The 22,811-nt window shown below is 40.6% G+C and overlaps 1 protein-coding gene across 5 annotated transcripts in view; it reads left to right on the top strand.

Moving 5' to 3' along the window:
• PLXNA4 (plexin A4) overlaps positions 1 to 22,811 on the top strand; it is a 1,021,577-nt gene that overhangs the window by 518,097 nt on the left and 480,669 nt on the right. For all 5 annotated transcript variants that reach the window (XM_063926765.1, XM_063926766.1, XM_063926762.1 and 2 more), the window contains exon 4: positions 12,840 to 12,971. In XM_063926765.1, coding sequence (XP_063782835.1) covers positions 12,840 to 12,971 — 132 coding nt within the window. The remainder of the gene's footprint in view (positions 1 to 12,839; positions 12,972 to 22,811) is intronic.

The following is a 22,811-nucleotide window of genomic DNA, read 5'->3' on the forward strand; positions in this document are numbered from 1 at the left end:
CCGCTAGGTGGCACTATGGGCTCAATAAAGGGGAGTTTCTGACCATATGCACAATCCGGAGAAGTTCAAGTATAAGTCTATGCAAGGCACATAATGACTATAAAAGAATATTAAGATTACTTTCCCACTGTTTCGGGTTGGTGAATCCGGTACACAGCACACAGCGGGGATAACACTGAATCAAAGTCTGGTGGGCGATCTCCAGTGGTGGTGGTTCAGAGGGTTGACCAAAAAAAAACACTGTCCCTGGCTGGGATCCCAGTGGTGAGAAAATGTCCGGAATGGCACAAACAGTATACTGTCTTGTTACAGAGGCACTATTACAGCGGAGCTGGTATAGGGCTCTTACACCCCTGCAGCATGTCTCCCGTAAAATCATGGGGAACGCATGGGCTGGAGAACTGTCTGTGGGGTAGCTGTCTGTGGGCTGTCAGCCAAGGGAATGCATGGGCTGGAGTACTGTGTGTGAGGTAAGTACCTGTGGCTGTATTCTTCTGGCTCCTTGGTGCTAGCACTGCTCTGTGCTCCTGTTAAGGTCCCACCCTCTCCTGGGTTCGCACAAAAACACAGCTTGCCTCTCGGGTCCCGGTTCTCTCTTGTCAGCCGGCTGCAGCTGCGTGCGACTCCACACACGTGCTGCCCGGCGCCTCTCTCTCTCTTCCCTGGTGGCAGCGTGACCTCCCCTGCCCCCGGTGGCTGCGTGACGTCTGGCGGCTTTCTTCAGTGGCAGAGAGGCTGGTGGCTGCGGTCGGGTCTCGGCTCGTTAATCACGGCTGGGACTAGCGGCTCTCCCCCTCTTGCTCTGGCTGCTGCTGCAGTAAGTTTTCCCGGCTCCTCTTCTTCCTCACCAGTCAGGCAGAACTCTCCGCACCAACCCCACCTCCTCTTCAGCCCGCTCTCCTTTGGCCAATCACCGGGGTCTGTCTCTTCCTGCTCACAGGGACCAGTCCTTAGGCTCTCCGGGTCCTAGTGCTCCCTCTATGATTTTGCTGCCGGACAGTGTCACCTAGCAACCAGCCAACTCTTAACCCTCGCATCCCTAGCTGCAGGTTTGTTTGCAGGGGTACAAATACTGGGGCATCATAAGTGCGCTTCTGTTTGTCCACATATTTTATTATTGGCAGCCACCAGCATTGGTTTTGACTATCACATTGACCTTAAATAATTAGATTTGTTCCTGGACCACCAACTTGTGTCATCCCTGCAAGTTCCCTGCGGCTCCCAGTTTAGGAATTACTGACCTAGTTGATATTGACCCCTGCTATTTTTCCCTTCAAACTAAATACCATGATTAGGATAAAAATATTGTGCAATATAATTTTGTTTTGGCCATTTGTTGTGATCCATCAGTATGCCCATGTTTACTAAAAATCAGACCACATCTAACTATGTACAGTATCATAACACAATAATGAAAAGTAAATAAGACCACCTCATATCAAAAACTTTTATTATTGAATCATTTATATGAAATGTTGTGCCTCTTTTTTATTATCAAAACAATGGCAATTATTTTTCTGGAGATGACATGAGGATGACTTTCTGGTACCTTTTTTAAATACTTGTTAAGATACCTAGAACCTGTTAGAATTAACTCCTATATAAAGTCATTTGCTCAGAAGGAGCCTGGAAGAAGGTGATTCACCACTCATATATACTCGTTATCCGCAGAAAATTTGTTCCCGGTTCAATTACCTTCTTCCCACTGGTGCTAATCAACAGTGGGGAGTCCCGAGGATCTGTGGGTCTATCCCTGGAAATGTGATTTTTCAAAAGATTTTTTTTCAAAACTTAACATATTGCCAGAGAAGGGATGAGGGACTTAGAGTCCTTTTTATCTTACCAACCCTGACATGTAGATAAATGGAGGAACCCTTGTTTGAAAGAGGGGAGTCCTCCCATGGAGATTATTGCCTTTTAATCAGTGTGATCAACAGGCAAAAAATCCCTGCACTACCGAAAAATCATGGCGTCCAGGGTTGTGGGAAGTTTTTCCTCCAATCTGGAATACATGAAATCAGGGTCATCCATTTTAGAAAGAGGGGTTCCCTCTTTCAAATAATGGTTCCCCTTAGAACCTTATTGTCTAATGGTCACCTATGATGTTACACTGCACTATGCAAAACATGTTTTCCATATATGGTGGGAGGCTACTATGTGCCCTCTCATTCCCATAAAGACATAAACAACTTTGGGGGCACTCATATTTTGAAGAGGGAAGTCTGCTCTTTCAATTTATTTTGCCCATTAGTAGCTATTGTCTGGTGATCACTAGACAATATTAACCTGCGCTATGAAAGTAGACTTTTTTGTACCCTATCATGCCCATTATTACACCCAGGGCCATAGAGAGGTTTGTCAGGCCCAGGTACTGTATAGGGGCATAGTCACGTGCTCCTCTCCCAAAATAAAACCCAGTGAAAACAAACATATACATAAGAAGGGTGCAATTTGTCTCTCAGCCATGTGCAGTTTTTCAAGGTGGGGGTGTTTGGCAATCTTACCTGGTTCCAGCAAGCAGTACCCTACTCCCCTGAGGCATTATTTTCACAGTGATATTCGGAAAGATGGCACATGTGCACTAGAGCGCAAATTATCTGGCACAGCGCCAGATTCTTTGCTTGCAATGTACAGTGCCATCTTCTTGAAGATGTCACTGGGAAGATGGCACCGCAGAGGAGAGACACGCTTGGCTTAGCAAGATAAGTATACTTGGGTGCAAGACGCTCCCCCCTCTCAGTGGTACTGATTACACAGGTAACTGTGGGATAACTCACATATTAAAGATGGGAGTCCCCTCTTTAACATTATGTGGCTCCCTTTGTAGCTAGTAATGCTAATACTACTGTCTTTGTTGCTACTATTGTAGGTTCCTGTCTCTGCCATCAATGGAAGCTGTGGCAGCAGGGACTCATTGTTGGATGTCTTTGACATGGTCCATATCATGTTGCTGATGGCAGTGGAGATGGATCAGGGATGACATGTATTTGTGCACCTACCCAAAGTATTCCGCCGACCTGTGCACTTTACAATTTAGCACTCATCATATACATACAGTACTTGACAGCATTACTATACTGAACGAGAATGGCTTTGTTTTATAAACCTATAGCAGATGGGGAACAAGACACTGGAGGAAGCGTACATTACAGTCAAATAATGACAACGTTGCTGTTTTAAAATAACCCAAACAGTTGAAACTTCAGCCTGCAGAGTATACAGGGGAACAATCCAGAGTCTTAATGGGAGCATTACTGGGAAGTAGTGACAGGCTAGAGGGGAGAAGGCTTTACTGTTTTCACTGCTTCTCAAAAGCAAAAGTGTAAAAGCTTTAGCTTGTGGGGTACTTTTATCTGTCGATTTGACCAGGAAGAATTGTTTGTGTCAGATTTGTGTAATTTAATTATTTAAAAAGTAGAAATATTGGTGAAAAAACACATAGGGGGTAAATTTACTAAGGTCCCGATTTTGACCGAGATGCCGTTTTTTCATCAAAGTGTCATCTCGGTAATTTACTAAACTCAAATCACGGCAGTGATGAGGGCATTCGTAATATTTGGAAGTCCTAGGAAAAAAATCACGAATGAATACACCATCGGTCAAAACGCGGCTGTTTAAGTATGAATCTCGGTCATTTACTAAGAAGTGCAAAGCAAAAAAAAAACAAAACACTGCCGTGAAAAATTACAACTCGTAAAAAAGTGCTTAAAAAAAACAGACCTGCTTTTTTTATCCGTGATTGGAGAGGCATGCACGGATCCATGAGATCCGTGCATGTATATCAGTGGGAAGGGGTGGGAAAGTGATTATTTTCACAAAAAAAATTGCGTGGGGTCCCCCCTCCTAAGCATAACCAGCCTCGGGCTCTTTGAGCCGATCCTGGTTGCAAAAATATGGGGGGAAAAATGACAGGGGTTCCCCCATATTTAAGCAACCAGCATCGGGCTCTGCGCCTGGTCCTGGTTCCAAAAATATGGGGGACAAAAAGAGTAGGGGTCCCCCGTATTTTTAAAACCAGCACCGGGCTCCACTAGCTGGACAGATAATGCCACAGCCGGGGGTCACTTTTATATAGTGCCCTGCGGCCGTGGCATCAAAAATCCAACTAGTCACCCCTGGCCGGGGTACCCTGGGGGAGTGGGGACCCCTTCAATCAAGGGGTCCCCCCCCCCAGCCACCCAAGGGCCAGGGGTGAAGCCCGAGGCTGTCCCCCCCCATCCAATGGGCTGCGGATGGGGGGGCTGATAGCCTTTTGTGATAATGAAAAGATATTGTTTTTAGTAGCAGTACTACAAGGACCAGCAAGCCTCCCCCGCATGCTGGTACTTGGAGAACCACAAGTACCAGCATGCGGCGGAAAAACGGGCCCGCTGGTACCTGTAGAACTATTACTAAAAAAATACCCAAAAAAAGACAAGACACACACACCGTGAAAGTAAAGATTTATTACATACATGCACACAAACATACATACATACTTACCTTATGTTCACACGCAGGTCGGTCCTCTTCTCCAGTAGAATCCAAGGGGTACCTGTTGAATAAATTCTACTCACCAGATCCAGGGTCCCAGGGTCCTCGGGGCAACCATTTGTAATCCAGGTACTTGAATAAAATAACAAAACGGATACCCGAGCCACGAACTGAAAGGGGCCCCATGTTTTCACATGGGACTCCTTTCCCCGAATGCCAGAAACCCACTCTGACTTCTGTCTAAGTGGGTTTCTTCAGCCAATCAGGGAGCGCCACGTTGTAGCGCTCTCCTGATCGGCTGTGTGCTCCTGTACTGAGTGACAGGCGGCACACGGCAGTGTTACAATGTAGCGCCTATGCGCTCCATTGTAACCAATGGTGGGAACTTTCTGCCCTGCGGTTGACCGAAAGTGACCTCACCGCTGAGCAGAAAGTTCCCACCATTGGTTACAATGGAGCGCATAGGCGCTACATTGTAACACTGCCGTGTGCCGCCTGTCACTCAGTACAGGAGCACACAGCCGATCAGGAGAGTGCTACAACGTGGCGCTCCCTGATTGGCTGAAGAAACCCACTTAGACAGAAGTCAGAGTGGGTTTCTGGCATTCGGGGAAAGGAGTCCCATGTGAAAACATGGGGCCCCTTTCAGTTCGTGGCTCGGGTCTCGTTTTGTTATTTTATTCAAGTACCTGGATTACAAATGGTTGCCCCGAGGACCCTGGGACCCTGGATCTGGTGAGTAGAATTTATTCAACAGGTACCCCTTGGATTCTACTGGAGAAGAGGACCGACCTGCGTGTGAACATAAGGTAAGTATGTATGTATGTTTGTGTGCATGTATGTAATAAATCTTTACTTTCACGGTGTGTGTGTCTTGTCTTTTTTTGGGTATTTTTTTAGTAATAGTACTACAGGTACCAGCGGGCCCGTTTTTCCGCCGCATGCTGGTACTTGTGGTTCTCCAAGTACCAGCATGCGGGGGAGGCTTGCTGGGCCTTGTAGTACTGCTACTAAAAACAATATCTTTTCATTATCACAAAAGGCTATCAGCCCCCCCATCCGCAGCCCATTGGATGGGGGGGGACAGCCTCGGGCTTCACCCCTGGCCCTTGGGTGGCTGGGGGGGGGGACCCCTTGATTGAAGGGGTCCCCACTCCCCCAGGGTACCCCGGCCAGGGGTGACTAGTTGGATTTTTGATGCCACGGCCGCAGGGCACTATATAAAAGTGACCCCCGGCTGTGGCATTATCTGTCCAGCTAGTGGAGCCCGGTGCTGGTTTTAAAAATACGGGGGACCCCTACTCTTTTTGTCCCCCGTATTTTTGGAACCAGGACCAGGCGCAGAGCCCGATGCTGGTTGCTTAAATATGGGGGAACCCCTGTCATTTTTCCCCCCATATTTCTGCAACCAGGATCGGCTCAAAGAGCCCGAGGCTGGTTATGCTTAGGAGGGGGGACCCCACGCAATTTTTTTTTTTATTTTACACTGTTTAATTTAAAAAAAAAAAAAAAAGAACCCCAGCACGGATCACACAGATCCGGCCGAGATTCATTTTTAAAAAGTCGGCAGTGTTTTGCTAATCACTGCCGTTAAAAAAAAAAAAAAAAAAAACACGAATGACATCGACATCGGAACAAAAGAAAAACCCGAATACGACAGCTTAGTAAATTAGTCGTAATAAATTCAAAAAGTTGCAGTTTTACACTTTCGATGTCATTCGTGATTGAACTTTGACCTGAAACGGGAAAATACGAATGTTAGTAAATTTACCCCACAGAACCAATATGTGCTATACTGTGCTTGCCTCTGGAAAATGCTTTGAAAAAGTAATCCACAATCAGTAAGTTTTAAAACTTATCCCACTCACTGCAAAAAGCCAAGGTATTGAATGATTTTACTAATTTCATATTTATCCTTATCTGTGACAGCACTTTGACTTAAACCATTAACCAAAGGGGACATGTCCTTACACTCGCTATTGTTTTTCCATAGGCCACAGTGAAATCTCATCAATGTCTTGCTGTAAATATGTCACAGTACATGCTTAATCTCCAACTTGAAGGACACATGATAAGGAGACAACTTTGATGCATAAACCGAGTGAGGCAGGAAATTATTGCTATCTGTTGAAACTCTAGAGTTCAATTACGAGAAAATAGACAGACAGGACTGTTAACTTTTTGAATGGCCTTTTCCATCAAGGAACATTTAATTAACAGTCATATTAACCTTTTTCCGAGACTGAAATAGCTGTAAAACAGCAGTGCCACTTAGTCATAGCTAGAACATTTATCCATGCACAGTCTACCTGCTGCTGTTACTATTTAAGGTGTAATACTATATAACATTGCGGTGTTCATTTGAAAGGGTTAAAACATTCTCACTTGTCAGTGATGTCACTGGGTTTGTTTTGAAGCATGTTACAGTAGTTCATTTTTACACTATCTTTGTAAATAGTTGTCTTCATAAAAGGCTAAAATGAATATTTGGTAACTATGACACATGGACCACTGTGACTGTAGGTGGCCAGGAAATGGAGCCTGCATCGTGATGACCCCATGCAAAGCTTGTATTTCAGCTCCATATCCTAGGAAGAGAAGAGACCCTTTATGTCAGCATGGGAATTCTCATCTAACATGAGTTTTTCAGTCATTGTAATCTTAAAGTCAAATGGCATATACACACACACACACACACACACACACACACACACACAGTGGCAGAGATCTGTTTCTAATAAATATTAAGAGGTTGAATTTGGATCCATCAGCATTTTCAATCTGCTTTGTCGTGAGTAGATACATTTTTTAGGAAACACTCCGTCATATTTTACCTTCAGCATTGCGCCCATTATGCTGAACACTTTTAAGTTAGACATCAGAAAGAACAGTTCTCTATTATATAGCAAATACTGGGACCATCAACAAAACAAAGCCTTGTAACCATGACTGGCAGCAGTGAGGCGGTTTTCAGGTTAGAGACCCTGGTCTGGTTCACTAGAGGCAACTTGAGAACACAATGTAAGACGCAGAGCAGATGTTCTCTCAATGGGCACATACTTTCTCTTCTGCTTTCATCCTGTTCTGAGCATTTCTCACCTGCTTACACAGCTCACCGTGTTTTATGTATTATTGTCCTTTCATATTTATTTTACTGCACGGCTTACAGTGCACTGATGAGCTGTATCAAGGAATATGAGACTCAAAATAAGCATGTTATGTGCCTTAATAATGCATTTCATTTGTATTTTAAAGCAGCTTTTATTGTAAAACGGGTAACTGTGACATTGCAGTAAAATATCCATTATCGAGCATTCTGTATAAAGGCTTAGGGTAATGTGTAGTCAGCAGTGGTTTAGGGTAGGGTAGATTGAGGTGGTAAGTTACAGTGGCAGATTGAAGCAGTGCATGGTTTACTATAGAGTTAATGGCTTACTCTGCACCTTGGATTATACACAGGTTCTCAAACTCTGTCATTAGGACCCCACACAGTTCATGTTTTCCAGGTCATATGTGCATTTTTAAAATGTGACAGTTGGTGATACACAGTGCACCTCCCGGGTGACCAGGAAAACATGACCTGTGTGGAGTCCTGAGGACCGAGTTTCAGAACCGCTGCCTTATTAACATACAGTATGTTGTATCTGATGGTGACTTTATGATACAGTTGCAAGAAAAAAATATGTGAACCCTTTGGAATTTCCTGGATTTGTGCATAAATTGGTCATAAAATGTGCTCTGATCTTGATCTAAGTCACAACAATAGACAAACACAGTCTGCTGAAACTAATACCACACAATTATATGTTCTCATGTTTTTATTGCACACACCATGTAAATATTCATAGTGCAGGGTGGACAAAGTATGTGAACCCCTAGGCTAATGACTTCTCCAAGAGCTAATTTGAGTCCGGAGTCAGCCAACCTGGAGTCCAATCAATGAGACAAGATTGGAGGTGTTGGTTAAAGCTTCTCTGCTCTATAAAAAACACACACCAGTTTTGAGTTTGCAATTCTCAAGAAGCATTGCCTGATGTGAACCATGCCTCGCAGAAAAGAGCTCTCAGAAGACCTACGATTAAGAATTGTTGACTTGCATAAAGCTGGAAAGGGTTACAAAAGTAAGCTTTGATGTTCATCAGTCCATGGTAAGACAAATTGTCTATAAATGGAGAACGTTCAGCACTGTTTCTACTCTCCCTAGGAGTGGGCGTCCTGTAAAGATGACTGCAATAGCACAGCGCAGAATGCTCAATGAGGTGAAGAAGAATCCTAGAGTGTTAGCTAAAGACTTACAGAAATCTCTGGCACATGCTAACATCTCTGTTGACAAATCTACCACATGTAAAACACTGAACAAGAACAGAGTTCATGGGAGCATACCACGGAGGAAGCCACTGCTGTCCAAAAAAAACATTGATGCATGTTTGAAGTTTGCAAAAGAGCACCTGAATGTTCCACAGCACTACTGGCAAAATTCTGTGGACAGATGAAACCAAAGTTGAGTTGTTTGGAAGGAACACACAACACTGTGTGGAGAAAAAAAGTCACAGCACACCAACATCAAAACCTCATCCCAACTGTGAAGTATGGTGGAGGGGGCATCATGGTTTGGGGCTGCTTTGCTGCCTCAGGGCCTGGACAGATTGCTATCATCGATGGAAAAATCAATTCCCAACTTTATAAAGACATTTTGCTGGAGAACTTAAGGCCATCTGTCCACCAATTGAGCTCAACAGAAGATGGGTGATGCAACAGGACAACGATCCAAAGCACAAAAGTAGATCAACAACAGAATGGCTTCAACAGAAGAAAATTCACCTTCTGGAGTGGCCCAGTCAGAGTCCTGACCTCAACCTGATTGAGATGCTGTGGCATGACCTCAAGAGAGTGATTCACACCAGACAACCCAAGAATATTGCTGAACTGAACCAGTTTTGAAAAGAGGAATGGTCCAAAATTCCCCTGACCGTTGTGCAGGTCTAATATGCAACTATACGAAACATTTGGTTGAGGTTATTGCTACCAAAGGATGGTCAACCAGTTATTAAATCCAAGGGTTCACATACTTTGTCCACCCTGCACTGTGAATATTCACATGGTGTGTTCAATAAAAACGTGAGAACATATAATTGTTTGTGCGGTATTAGTTTCAGCAGACTGTGTTTGTCTATTGTTGTGACTTAGATGAAGATCAGAACACATTTTATGACCAATTTATGTACAAATCCAGGAAATTCCAAAGGGTTCACATACTTTTTCTTGCAACTGTAGGTGGATGAGTAACAGGAATGACATCTTAGCACAAGGTGATTACAATTGTAGTTAAGCTGGGGTTAGCCAATCATATTCCATTCCCTTCCTGTAAAATTTCTGCTCAAAAACAGCAACTGGGCTTAATATTAGCAGTGTATGCTCTATATGGTACATGAGAACAGCGTATAAATTAACTTGAGACTATCATGTGTATACTGTATACTAATTATCTGCATTTCCCTAGTGGATTGCGATTCAAATTTGTTTAAACATATGTGCAAGTAACTAAACCAAAATGATCCCAATACACCAAATGTTCCATACAATCTGTGTGAACTAATACAATACAAAAATACTTTGTTATGTGCTGCTGGCAAGTTTTATTCTTTCTAATCCCAGTTGAGTTATGAAAATCTCATTATTTTTTATGATTTTGCAGCATTTACTTTAACACATTCACAGTGTTGATCTGGTCATAATGTAACATTGATATTTCAGTAATATGTATAGCTTTCCTAAGAAAGAAGATATGAGAGAGTAGTCTGAGACCCTGAAAGATTATGATCCTCTTGCATTCATACCAAATGGATAATATACTGTACATCAGCCAAGCAGTTTGCAATACTGGGTCACATTTTGACCAAAACAAATCACAAGGTGATTCCTCACTGATGACTATTTAACAACTTGGTGCTGGTACAAATTGTAATTTAAAATAAAGATTTTTTTCTATAAAAAATGTATTTTAAAAAATAGGTTGGTTTGGCTAAAATAGAACAACTAATTAAAGAAATTGAACAGAGGTAGAACCAGGAGCACATTTAGAGAGGAGGATACCCATGTGCAGTCTCCATCCGGGTTCCCCCTCTATAGCCGGCACTAGTAGACTCTAGCACAGTAGACTATGACATTGTACAATTTTTCTATTGTGCATGCACAAAATGCCAGGAAAATGGCCACTGTGCCTTATGGGATACGGTCTCTAGGTCGACAGTAACTAGGTCAACATTATCCAGGTCGACCACTATTGGTCAACAGTAACTAGGTCAACAGGGTTTCTAGGTCTACAGGGTCTCTAGGTTGACATGTTCTAGGTTGATAGGTCAAAAGGTCGACATGAGTTTTTCACAATTTTTTTCTTTTTTTGAACCTTTTCATACTTAGCGATCCACGTGGACTATGATTGGCACGGTAATCTGTGCCGAGTGATGCGGTAGCGGAGCGAGGCACTTTGCCCGAAGCATGGCGAGTGAAGCGAGCCATGTGAGGGGACACAGTGCACTAATTGGGGTTCACGGTCACTCTACGAAGAAAACGGCACCAAAAAAACATAAAAAACTCATGTCGACCTTTTGACATGTCGACCTAGACCATGTCGATCTAAAGACCCTGTCGCCTAGTTACTGTCGACCAATAGTGGTCGACCTAGACACTGTCGACCTAGTTACTACCTACCTTCCCTACTACACCCGTGCCATATTCCCGGTGACTTGTGCAGCGCTGCTGCTGCCGATGTGGTACTCTGAAAAGGTAAGTATTGAAGAAATGGGTACACCCATTATAGATACACCACTGGATGGAACCATTATCACTAGTGATTACTTAATAATTGCTGTGTGGTTATAAAATGTTCTTACACATTTTGCTTAACAGACTTTTTAAAATAGCTGAAGATTACTCTGTTTCTATGTGGTTTCTACCCCAGTAAATAACATATTTATTGATTTCTAGAGTAATTGTTTCACATTTTTGCATTAGCATCATGTAATAATGAATGAGCCTGAGTAATGCACTTCTGTCAGAAGCTGTTTTGTGCTTTGACCACAGAATTTCAGGGCTCATTTACATTTTGTAATCAGATACTTTTACCTGCTGAGTTATATTTCTATGACTTTGGCTTTTACAGTACCTCTTATAAACTGATTAGAGACTACTGTATGAGACATTTTGGCGAGTCATGCTTTAAAGTGCTGACAAATAATTTTGGCTCCAACAGTAAGAAGTGACCTCTCTAACTCTTTAAGAGTTGACAAGAGTTTGACAGTATGTTTTCTCCCTATTGCCAAGCACAAGTAGAGCCAATGAGAGCTCAGTGCAGTGAAACTGCAGTACCTATTTGGCATTCTGTAAGTGCTGCCAAGTTAATTTATTCACCTATTATAAAATACTGTCGATGAAAACGTATTGTGGAAAGGTATCAGTGTCACCTCTCAACATTCAAACTATTTCTGTATTTTCTGTACAATTACTCTTTGTTAAATAAACTCTTTGTTCAAATATTCTAACGTAGAATGGAATAGGCACAATCCCAGATCGCCGAATATAAAGGTCAGCACAGACCTGCCTCTGTGTCAGTTGAATTGTACTAAAATTACAAATACTTGGAATACAGATACCTCAGCTTCAGAGAATTCAAGCACCGTATATTTCTGCAATGGCGTTTGCTTAAAATGCCCTTGTCACAGTGCTCTAGTTTTTGTAACAAAACTTTCTTTTTCAACACTTCAGGTTTTATTTGTTAACGGGCTAAAACTTTTTCATTCTATCTACCCTATGATTAACTTTGTCTCACTGGCGAAACTTCCTCATGCAACCAATGGAATCTTATATAACAGGGATCAGAGTGGTATCAAGTATATCCACATTCCTTAGTCTATCATTTATAGAAATCATTTTTTTTAACATGACAATTTATTTAAAATATTTTTGTAAGCATACTATTCCACTGTTTATTACATTTTTGGCAACAGTTAAAACACACACGCCCAGCCTTCATTTCAGTGTATGAATCGGCTTACCACTTATCCCTAGTGACTGTACCGGTGATTCGGTAATTGAGGCATTTCTGCTCTAGACCTACTTGGGGAGACAGCTGAGTATCAAGTGGCAACATTTTATTGATACATTATGGCCTTATGTGTGTGTTTTTTGTTTGTTTTCTTATTACTGTGATAGCCCTCTATATCAACATATATTACTGAATAGGCCATTTGACACATTATAATGCATGGTTTGTGCAGGTTTAACATTTTCTATGATACTATCTGAGATGTCTGTGTGTTCTTATATTTTTATATAAAACATAATTTTATATTTCTTTACCTTTTTAGATCCGCGTAGATGGCCCAATCAGTGGAGCTCTGCAATATGAAACTATCCAGGTGGTTGACTCTGGTCCTGTTTTACGGGATATGGCATTTACAAAGAATGAGGAGCAGCTTTTCGTCATGTCTGAGAAGCAGGTTGGTTCTGCGTTTTAAGTTTTGTTGTTCATAGAAGCAGTGCATAATATGTGACTGTTACCATATTATTTTGCTGCTGAACTTATCCATATTTTAGAAACATACATGATAACTGATGATCAATTACACAGTGTTGACCCCTATGTTCTGGATTGGTGTTTCTTTATTTTTCTTTTATAGTCATTTTGTCCTTTGCCAGATGCCTATGGCTAAACAAAACATAACACCATGTGCTTGGGAGAGTCTGCAGCTGGCAAGAATCCAGTCATGCCTTCTGTACTAGGACTTAGACACATGGTTGTACTCTTAGCATCTGCTTAAAACTCCAAACAAACATGACAACTGATCTCCATGCATTCAAAATTGTTGCCCTTGATGGAAGCTGACTGGTAGGAGATCTTTGACCTACTATTACTGAAACATTCCAGCCCAGGTTAGACAGCTATGATTGGGAATAGTTTGGACACGATTGCTAATGAGATGTTAGGAGCATATGTTCAATAGGCTATTTTCTATTATACAAAAATCTAATTCTCCTATGAGAGTAATGGCTCTTCAAGTATTGCCATGGTTACTACACGCAGTCTAGTGAGAGGAATGATGAGGTGTCAGGAATGGGAAGGACACAGTGGTGTGAACAGTAGGGAAATGTAACAGAATGTGTTGCATCCAAAGAAGTTTTAAAATTAATGAGGACCTCAGAGTGGAATAATTGCTGCTCTCTCTTCTGGCTTATGGTTCTTTTTCTCTTCATAATTAATAATGAAGGGACCCTTCCTACCTGTGATACACAAAGTACATTGATGGCTCACTGTGAGCCCTTTCTACACAGGATCAAGGGAAAATGTTGTTCGTGATTTGCAAACAGCATTGACTATAGCAAAAGCAAATGTATCATGTTTGATGATTTTATGCATTTCAGGGGCCTAGCTGTTTTTAGTTTTATTAAAGGCAAAACCTCAGAATTTAGCTCCAAAGTCATGTTTTACTTCATTGCTCAAAATCTTTAGGCTATTTTCTTTTGTAAAAAATAAAAATAAAATTAGCTTCATTGGTAGTAATAGGCTCTATGTTATGTATATTTAACAGTTACTATTTGACTATTTGTTAATTCAGCTAAGAAAGCCATGAGGTGAATAAATAAATGAAATTTACAATATCTTAAAAATATTAATATCTGTGCATATATCTACATAGTTTTAATTGTTGATTTGTAAATTTTTGTTTTCAGGAAATAATAAACTTCAACATATAGTACTACTAGGGGATGGTCAATTTCATAATCACATAGTGAAGTAGTATAATCAGTGACTCTCACCAAACATACTTGGGGACAGACACAAACCCAATCCAATTTTTACATTTTTCTTGTTCAGTTATTGAATTTTATTTGCTTGCACAGTAATTTATCCCATGTGCCAGATTACATAAATATCTGTAAGTATAATTCAGTGATAATAAGCTTGTATACACAGGGCTGCCTAGAGATCTGCCAGGCCCTGATTCTAAGGTCATGCCCCTTTGTAAAATCCTGGGCCCTCTACAGACAGGTCTGGGTACTTTGTAATCACCACCCCCCCCTTCCCCCCATCTTCTGTATACATAGATAGTACAGCAACTGTCATTGATGGCATAGGGGTCTATTCAATTGATGTCAGATCCTTTCCAGCGGAAAGCATCCGACATCTGAGTATTCATGACAATGCCAATCCGACTTTTATTAATCCTGTCAAATTTGGCCGCCGCTTCCGTCAAAACACATGGATCCCCAGCTATTCTATCGATCCACGTGTTTTCCTTCAAGTCGGAATTCCCGACTTGTCAGAAAATCTGAGGTGACACTGAATAGGTCGGAACCCCTTCTGACTTAAAAAAGTCAGAAACTGCCGTCTTCCCTTCAAGAAGGCAGTTTCTGACAAGAATTGAATACACCCCTTAGGGTACAATATAATGTTGTAAATGTTTTATATACATCCCAATTCTAGAGTTATTTGTGTTTTAACTAAGTTGTACTTTCAATAAACAAATTCAAATCCACACAGTGAAAATTGTCAGTTCTGTTCCTACCCACTTATGTTATGGTTTCACGTAGCAGATAAGTGTCCAAGATAAACAGGCATTTCCCCGATAGAATTCCAGAAACTAATCAGCTTTGACATTGTTTGTTCTGCCCTCAGGAATAGTTGATGTTACAGACAGAAAAAAAGATATTTTATAGATATTGCAAAAAATTTAAAACCTCAGGGAAGAGAAGCATTAGAAATCGTCAATGTTTATCTTTAATAACCTCCTTTATTTGTTAATTAAAAAATATCCAACTATCGAGGTAGTTTTTACCCTACAGTTTGAGGAAATAGTCTGCAGAGAATAAAGGTTGAAAGAACCAGCCTGTGGGTGTAACTACTTAGTTCACATTTTATCTGTAATGTTGGTTTAAACCACTTTTTCCAGGTTCAGTTTGAAATCCCGAGTGCTGGGATCCCGACGGTCGAAATCCCGACCTCGAGCATAGCGTGTCAACTCATGCCATGCTTCGGGCCTGGTGGCGACATTAGGTCTTCCCACCTTAGGTTGCCACACTACTCTATTCCCCCTCAGGTGGTGGCGTGGACCACCACCCAAGTGAGGATTCTGGATGTCAATCGGGATTTCGACCACCGGCATTTCAATGGGTGTCAGGATTTTGGCGTCAGGATTTCGACCGCCGGGATCCCAACAGTTAACTGCATACCCTTTTTCCTTAAGCCCATTTACTTGTATGTACTGCATATACATGCTTTGAGTTGTTGGTGAAGCCAATTGAGAAGTCTTTTAAATGGATGTCCATCTCTTATGATGGGGTAACAAGATTAAAGGACTCTGTCGGGTGATATAAAAGAACATGGCTTTTTTTATAATATGGACTTACCCTTCTAGTAGGTGTTTAGGGGTCGAATATCCCCTGATATTTCATGCTGCATGATGATGCCACTTTATCTGAGAAGCACACTGTTATTACTAGATAACAACTGGCTTGTGAGAAACTGACCTTCATTATCAACATCTGTAAACATGCGAACTGTTGACTTTTTTTAAAACTTACTCATAAATGTACTGTTAGTACTTTGCACCCTTTGTCGGGCATTTTACCAGGTTATTGACACGTTTTTCCATGGAATATGCAATTGGGCAGATACTGTATAGTGAATCAGGGGTCTATTCATGAAGCAGTGAAAAAAGTGGAGAAGCGAACCTGTGGAGCAGTTGCCCATGGCAACCAATCAGCTTCTCCATACAATTGTACAGTATGCAGATTAGAAATGTTACTTCAATGCTGATTGGTTGCCATGGGCAACTTCTCCACTGGCTCACTTCTCCACAATTTTCACTGCTTTATACATAGACCTCTCAGTTCTTTGGAAAGATGAACACACGACCAAGTGAATGTACTGATCTTGTGGCAGGCAGTGAGCTGTTCTCTCCTATGATTGTTGGTGAGGACATGGCTTCATGTGATAGAGCCAGTGTCATGGTGTGATGAGGGGAATGGAGACAAAAAGTGCCACAGAGTGAGAATTAGAAAGAAGGGGTACAAATGGGTTTTCCCCAAAAGCGTAGTGTTGTAAATCACAACATGCATGGACAGCCAGATTGTATAGATCCATGCTTTTTCTACAGTAAGGGGTTAGGTTGGTTAGAGTAAACTTACAAATTGTGAATTTGACAGACAAATTGAACATGTGTGTCCAGCATCAAAATCTATATTTGTAACAATTATGACATTTTACCAGACTGACCAATATAGAAGAAATTAATCTATCTCTATTGTATGATGACATTTGTCTTTGTAACCAGTATATGACATTGTGCAGAACTGACTTTTAAGGTCAGGGTTGAGTAGAACATTGCATTTTAAGTATTTTTATTTTTTTTATTTAGATTTTTCTTTGAGATTTTATTGGTCAATTCTATAATACAGCTCACGTACAACTCTATCTTACATTTATATTATGTGGCAAGTCTTAATAGACTTCACAATGACTTAGTTCCAATCTGACATCAACAAATACAAAATGAATGCCCACATTTCTCTCTTTCCTGGCAGACAATTATCTCTTCACACGTTTTTAGGATGAGATAATCCTGATTCTCAGCAGAAAATTCCCCTCTTCACCTTTTTATTTGCCCTCAGAGAGTCATCATAAGGGACCCCGCAGGCTTGATTTATCATATTGGATGGTCATGGTGTGATAAGATATGCCTGATTAATCTTGTAGAGCCAAAATCTAATAATTAAGCTACAGAGTTTCAATTCCATTCAAAGAAATATGCTAATGTGTATTGACTGCAGACAGGGTCCTTCATTTTATTAGAACATTGTAAGTAGAGGATATGGAATTTTAATTGATGGGAAAGCTTCTTAATAAAACGACTAGGATAATGTATGACTTGAACAGTGGGATAAAGACAGACACAAATGAAGTCACTTTTGGAATTGCTTGCCACTTATAACACTATTATCATATCTGCTGAATTAATATGGTATATTCATTGTTAATTCTGTTTGTTTGTTTTTTAATTTCATCAAAAGGTTAAGCACATTTATACAGCATATGGAAGGCTAAACACATTGAGTGTTATCCTTGTGTTAAGAATATAAATATATTTTCATTTTTATTATTATCATCAATTTGGCATAAAAATAATCTGTTGTATTTTTAAGCTAGGTCATTGTAACATAATTTAGGTATTACAGTGTTGGTTTAGTAACATACAATATGCAGTAGTTCATGCCACACATGGACATAGCTGTAGTCAGTGAAGAGGGTGCCATTTCTGTGGGGCCCAGATGCTTATGGGGCCCCAGATCCAGCATAGGGGTAGATATATCAAACCTAGAAGAAAGATAAAATGGAGAGAGATAAAAGTACCATCCAATCGGCTTCTGTCATTTTACAGGCTGTGGATGTTTTGTTGGTACTTATCTCTTTTTACTTTCTCTTTCCAAGATTTGATAAATCTCCCCCATAGTTATCTACCAAATTCCTGTAATTGACTGTTAATTAATTGGCTGCCTTTAATAGGGGAATTGCCTGCCTTTAATAGGGGAACTCATCAGCGCATATATAGGTGGTGGTCTCTGTCTCTCCCTCTCAGTAAAGTTCCACACTGACATGATACATCTCTCACAATCCTAATTCACCCTCATGGTCTTGGCAGTGCTAATTAGTGACCTCAGCATTGTCAGAGAGTAGGATTCTCCTTAATTACAGCCTTTTAAGAAGTGTGTTGGGGGTAGGGATCGAGCACTGAGTTTAGGACTGTCCCAGATAGGGAAGGTGTGATGAAATTAATTAAGATCTCCATTCAAAGTTGAATCTCCTGCTTTAGGAAGTGTCCCCCTCAGTTAGGAGCCGGTTGGTCTCCGCACCCTCCTTCAATATATTTACACTCACTGTGAATTGCAATCTTTTTGGACGTCTAGAAGTGGGGCTGAATTGTAAGATTCAAGAGCAGTCAGTAATAGAGTTGAAACACTTGATGTTTCAGCAAATAATTGTGAGATAAGAGGTCAAAGGGATACCAGACTTCTATGTAGGTTGCCTAACTGGGTCTCATCCTGTTTTGAGTTAAGGAAGGTGTGTGTAGTGGATGTTATACTGGTGAGGGCAGTTGTACGGCATGTTATAATGTACTGTGTCATTGTGATGTGGCATAATCTAAACACTATTATGTGGAAAGATCTGAAGAGGAGGGCATGATAATGTTATACAATATGAACTGAGGCATTTAATGTAGCAAAATATAAATTGTATAAACCATAGTGAGTCATAATATGAACTAGGTACACTACAGTGTGGCATGATATAAACAGTGGGTACCACATTATAACACAATGGGGGGCATTCAATTGTTTGAAAAGTCAGTTGGGAGTCTGTTTTTTTTAAATCTAACAGACAGGAAAAAACAGACACCCAACCGACTTTTCAAACATTTCAATTCCACCCAATATGTGCAGTACTGCACACACAGCTTCCAGGTTTGCCAGTAAGACTCAACTTTGATCTTAAGGGCCCCATACACTAGAACAATAATGCCCGATTTAATCCGATTTCGACCTTTTCGGGTTGATAAATCGGATGAAAAGTGGAAAATCGGATGTGTTTTACATCCGATCCGATGTGTGTTCCCGTGGGCATCGGATTGGAGCCCCTAGGTCGTTAGTGCTGCACTCGTGATATGTCGGATCCCGCAGGCATGGCTGGGATCGCATACAATACATCGTATGCAAAAGGACCGCATACAATGTATTGTATGTGATCCTGCCGCCCGGGAAGCTGCCGGGTGGTTCAAGGGAAATCGCCTCCGACTTCAGCCTCAGACATATTGTTGTAGTGTATGGGGCCCTCTACTCTTTTATCTAAATATGTGACTAATGATGTAAAATATCCAAGGTGTACAGTGTGAAGAATGCTAAAAGATATGATTAATTTACATTATACAGACAGGACTCAATACAGACTCTCTTGCCAACCTGCAGAGAATATGAGGGGAAAGGTGGAATAATTGATGGATTATTATTTTATTTTTTTACATGTACTGGCCAAAGTATTGGTGGTGATGTGGTAAATTTGAAGCTAGTGATATAGTTTATTCTTAAAGAGGCTTTCCCCCTTCAGATCACTTCTGTAAATACATACACAAAGCTTTTGCTACAGTAAATACTTATTTATGGCTTCTGTCTGTACTTTTCAAGCACATATTCATAACGTCAGGTAAAGCTGCTTATTCTTTTTGTTCTATGATGTCTCACAGCTTTACTGTGCATTAGATTTATCCATGAAGCAGCTTTGTAGTACTGGTCCTCATGATATAAATACATATATAAATAGTACATAAATATGCTACTGTATAAAATAATAAATAATGCCTTGAGGACCAAAGTTGGGAATGTCTGGTGTAGAAGTATAACAGAAAAAGACTCTTTGCCAAGTAATTTTGTGGTTTTACTGTGCCATTCAAAGAACACCAACCACAGTCTACTGCATGGGTGGAGGAATCTATAAAGGTTTTAGTATTGAATCATTCATCATAGCATAGCAATTAAATAATCAGTAAAACATATGTAAGCATTGTATGCCCAATGCAAAATTACTCAACTGAGGTATATTTAGCAATGAACTCATTTCAGCACCTTAACCACAGAACAGCTCCTACAAGAGCTGGACTGTGGCAAGCTCTGTAAATATCATACAGTATGTCTGTATATTCATTTTAATACTAAGCCAATGAGAAATACCTGAAGATAGGCCACAAAACGTGAAAATTATACTTAATACAATTTAATTTATTGGAATTATGGCACTATATATAATTCTTATCTTTTGGAACCTGCAAGTCTGAGTGCTGAGTGTTTGCAGGACAGTTGTTTGCAGAATTATTGCAGTTTAACCACTCCAAAATCAATGGTGCATTTGAACTACAGTAGATACAGTATGCAGCTAAATGTAATAGCCTCCGAGTTCCAGAGGTGCAGCAATTCTGTGTAAGTCTGTCCATTTATTCTTAAAGTGATTTCTGATTTAAAAAACAGAGGCAGACTTGCACAAAATGTGTGCACCTCCGGAAATTGAAGGCTATTACATTTAGCTGATGATTTTTAATGCTACATATCCCATGAAACAAAACTCTCAAGTATTTTTTGAGAACAAATCAGTGCAAAAATGTTGCAAACCTTAATATGGGATACTGTATACAGCAGCAGATGCAAAATGCATGTCTGTTTGCAAAACATACCTTTCATGCTGTGAATGCTCCATAACTGTGCAGAGTCATACGCTTTTATACCCACATGAAACGTATAACTTAGAGCTGTGACTGAGTTGTAACAGGGCAATCTCAGGTAGGCAGAGTTCAGTGAGGGCACATCGAGAGATATGCAGAGTTTGACATAAGTGGTGGAAATACACGCTTATGATGATGATTGGTAGGAAACCAAGTGCACACATAGGGCAGTGGGTACACTCAGGGGTGCTTTAAGAGTGGAGGAGGCCCGTGTCCAGCCTCCTCTTTTCATGACCCCTCCTCTCTGCCAGCAGCGCTGTATAGTCTAAGCACTAGAGGGCTCAGACTCTACTGCGCATGCGTGGATCTCCTGGAAAATGGTGCAGCGCCCATTTTCCCAGTAATCTCTCTACTATGCATGCGCAGAACGCTGTGAAAATGCCCATCATTTTTACAGTGTTTTAACACCGCTACTGCCATTGGCGTGGGACTTCGGAGGGTGACTATTCAGAAAAATGGGTGCACCCATTATAAATACACCAGTGGGTACACTGCAAGATGCGTACAAGTCTGCATATTGGCGAATATACGTGCTTTTTCCATGCACAAAATGCAGGAGCATATTTCTAATTTCTGTCCAACTTTGTGAGGTACATACAGTAGTTCACAACTTCACTGTCGCTTTGATTAAATACAGAGTAGGACTTATCACTAATGTTGTTCAATGTAAATTAAAAGTTGCATATTTCACTTCAAATCATAAACAATTATACAAAGACCTTTCATAGACTGCAAGTTCTTCTGAGCAGTGCTGCCTTGTTTTCCTAGTGTGTGTATTGCCTGCCTGCATTTTATTATACAATACCCAGCTTGCGCTATACAGACATACTGTATTACCGCTAGAAAACTACCCCTGTAAAACAATATTCTGTTTATAAGTCCCTGTCACCACAAGCACTCATGATAAATTGAATGTTTTTATTGATTGGTAATTTAACCCCGTAAAAGTCTGAGATGCAAGAAACCTAATGCTAGGTGTATGATTTTTATTGATTTTCAGTTAACAATATTTAATGTTAGAGAACCACAAAATAGAAAAAAAAATATGTATAAAAATAAGCCAAAGTCCCTAGGGGGAGATATCATTGGATGCTCTTGCGCGCTATTGTTACATGAACGCGATGCCATGCACATGTCTTACAGCTTACATCAAAGAGCAATGCTTTATTCTTTTCTTACACACAGTCATACACTGTATTCAGGGAAACTGCAATATCGGGGGAAGCAATTCACAGTGTTGTCTATTTAAATGTACTTTCACAGATGCGATTCATGCATGTATACAGAGGGAGAAAGTAATAAGTGAATCAGAAAACACATTACACATTACAAGCGTGGCATTATTAGGACAATCATCTCGCACCAGACTATAAGGAACAGGTTGAGCTATTTCTGGCTTTGTTCTTTTGTTCTATTCTAGTTTACCTGGGGGAAACTGCTGCAGGTTCTATTGAAGATAATTGTTTCAAAATCAGGATGTGATCAGCCTAGCACTGCTAGTCATAAAGTGATCATATTATCTGTATGTGAACTTTGTAACACACATAACAGAATGGTGGGTAAAAGGGATATTAAATTAGATAGTATGTGCATACATCTAGCAATACACAAATTATTAATGTATCTGTATAAACTTCTTGAAATATCTGTATAATGGTGAGTTGTGTTTTCATTGCTTAGATTTCATGAGTTCTTACATCTTATGTCAGCACTTCAGTGTCCATTAGGAAAACTTGTATATTGCAAGGAATAATGTGCCCCTACCATAAATTTCAAATATGAGAAGTCACCTGAGATTTCTGTGGCTACAATAAGTTTTGTGCATTTACATGTTCTTTCCATACAACATTTAATATACAATTAGTATAGAATGTGGTTGTTGTCCACCTTCTGATGACTTTCATTTCTTGGTTTGTATATATAGCACTGTCTACATCACAAAGCAATGTGGAACCCTACTACAGGATGTCAGCTCATTCTTTGTGTTTCTTGTTTTGACACCACTGCCTTACACAT

The sequence above is a fragment of the Pseudophryne corroboree genome, chromosome 6 (genome assembly GCF_028390025.1).
Source record: "Pseudophryne corroboree isolate aPseCor3 chromosome 6, aPseCor3.hap2, whole genome shotgun sequence".
NCBI lineage: Eukaryota > Metazoa > Chordata > Amphibia > Anura > Myobatrachidae > Pseudophryne > Pseudophryne corroboree.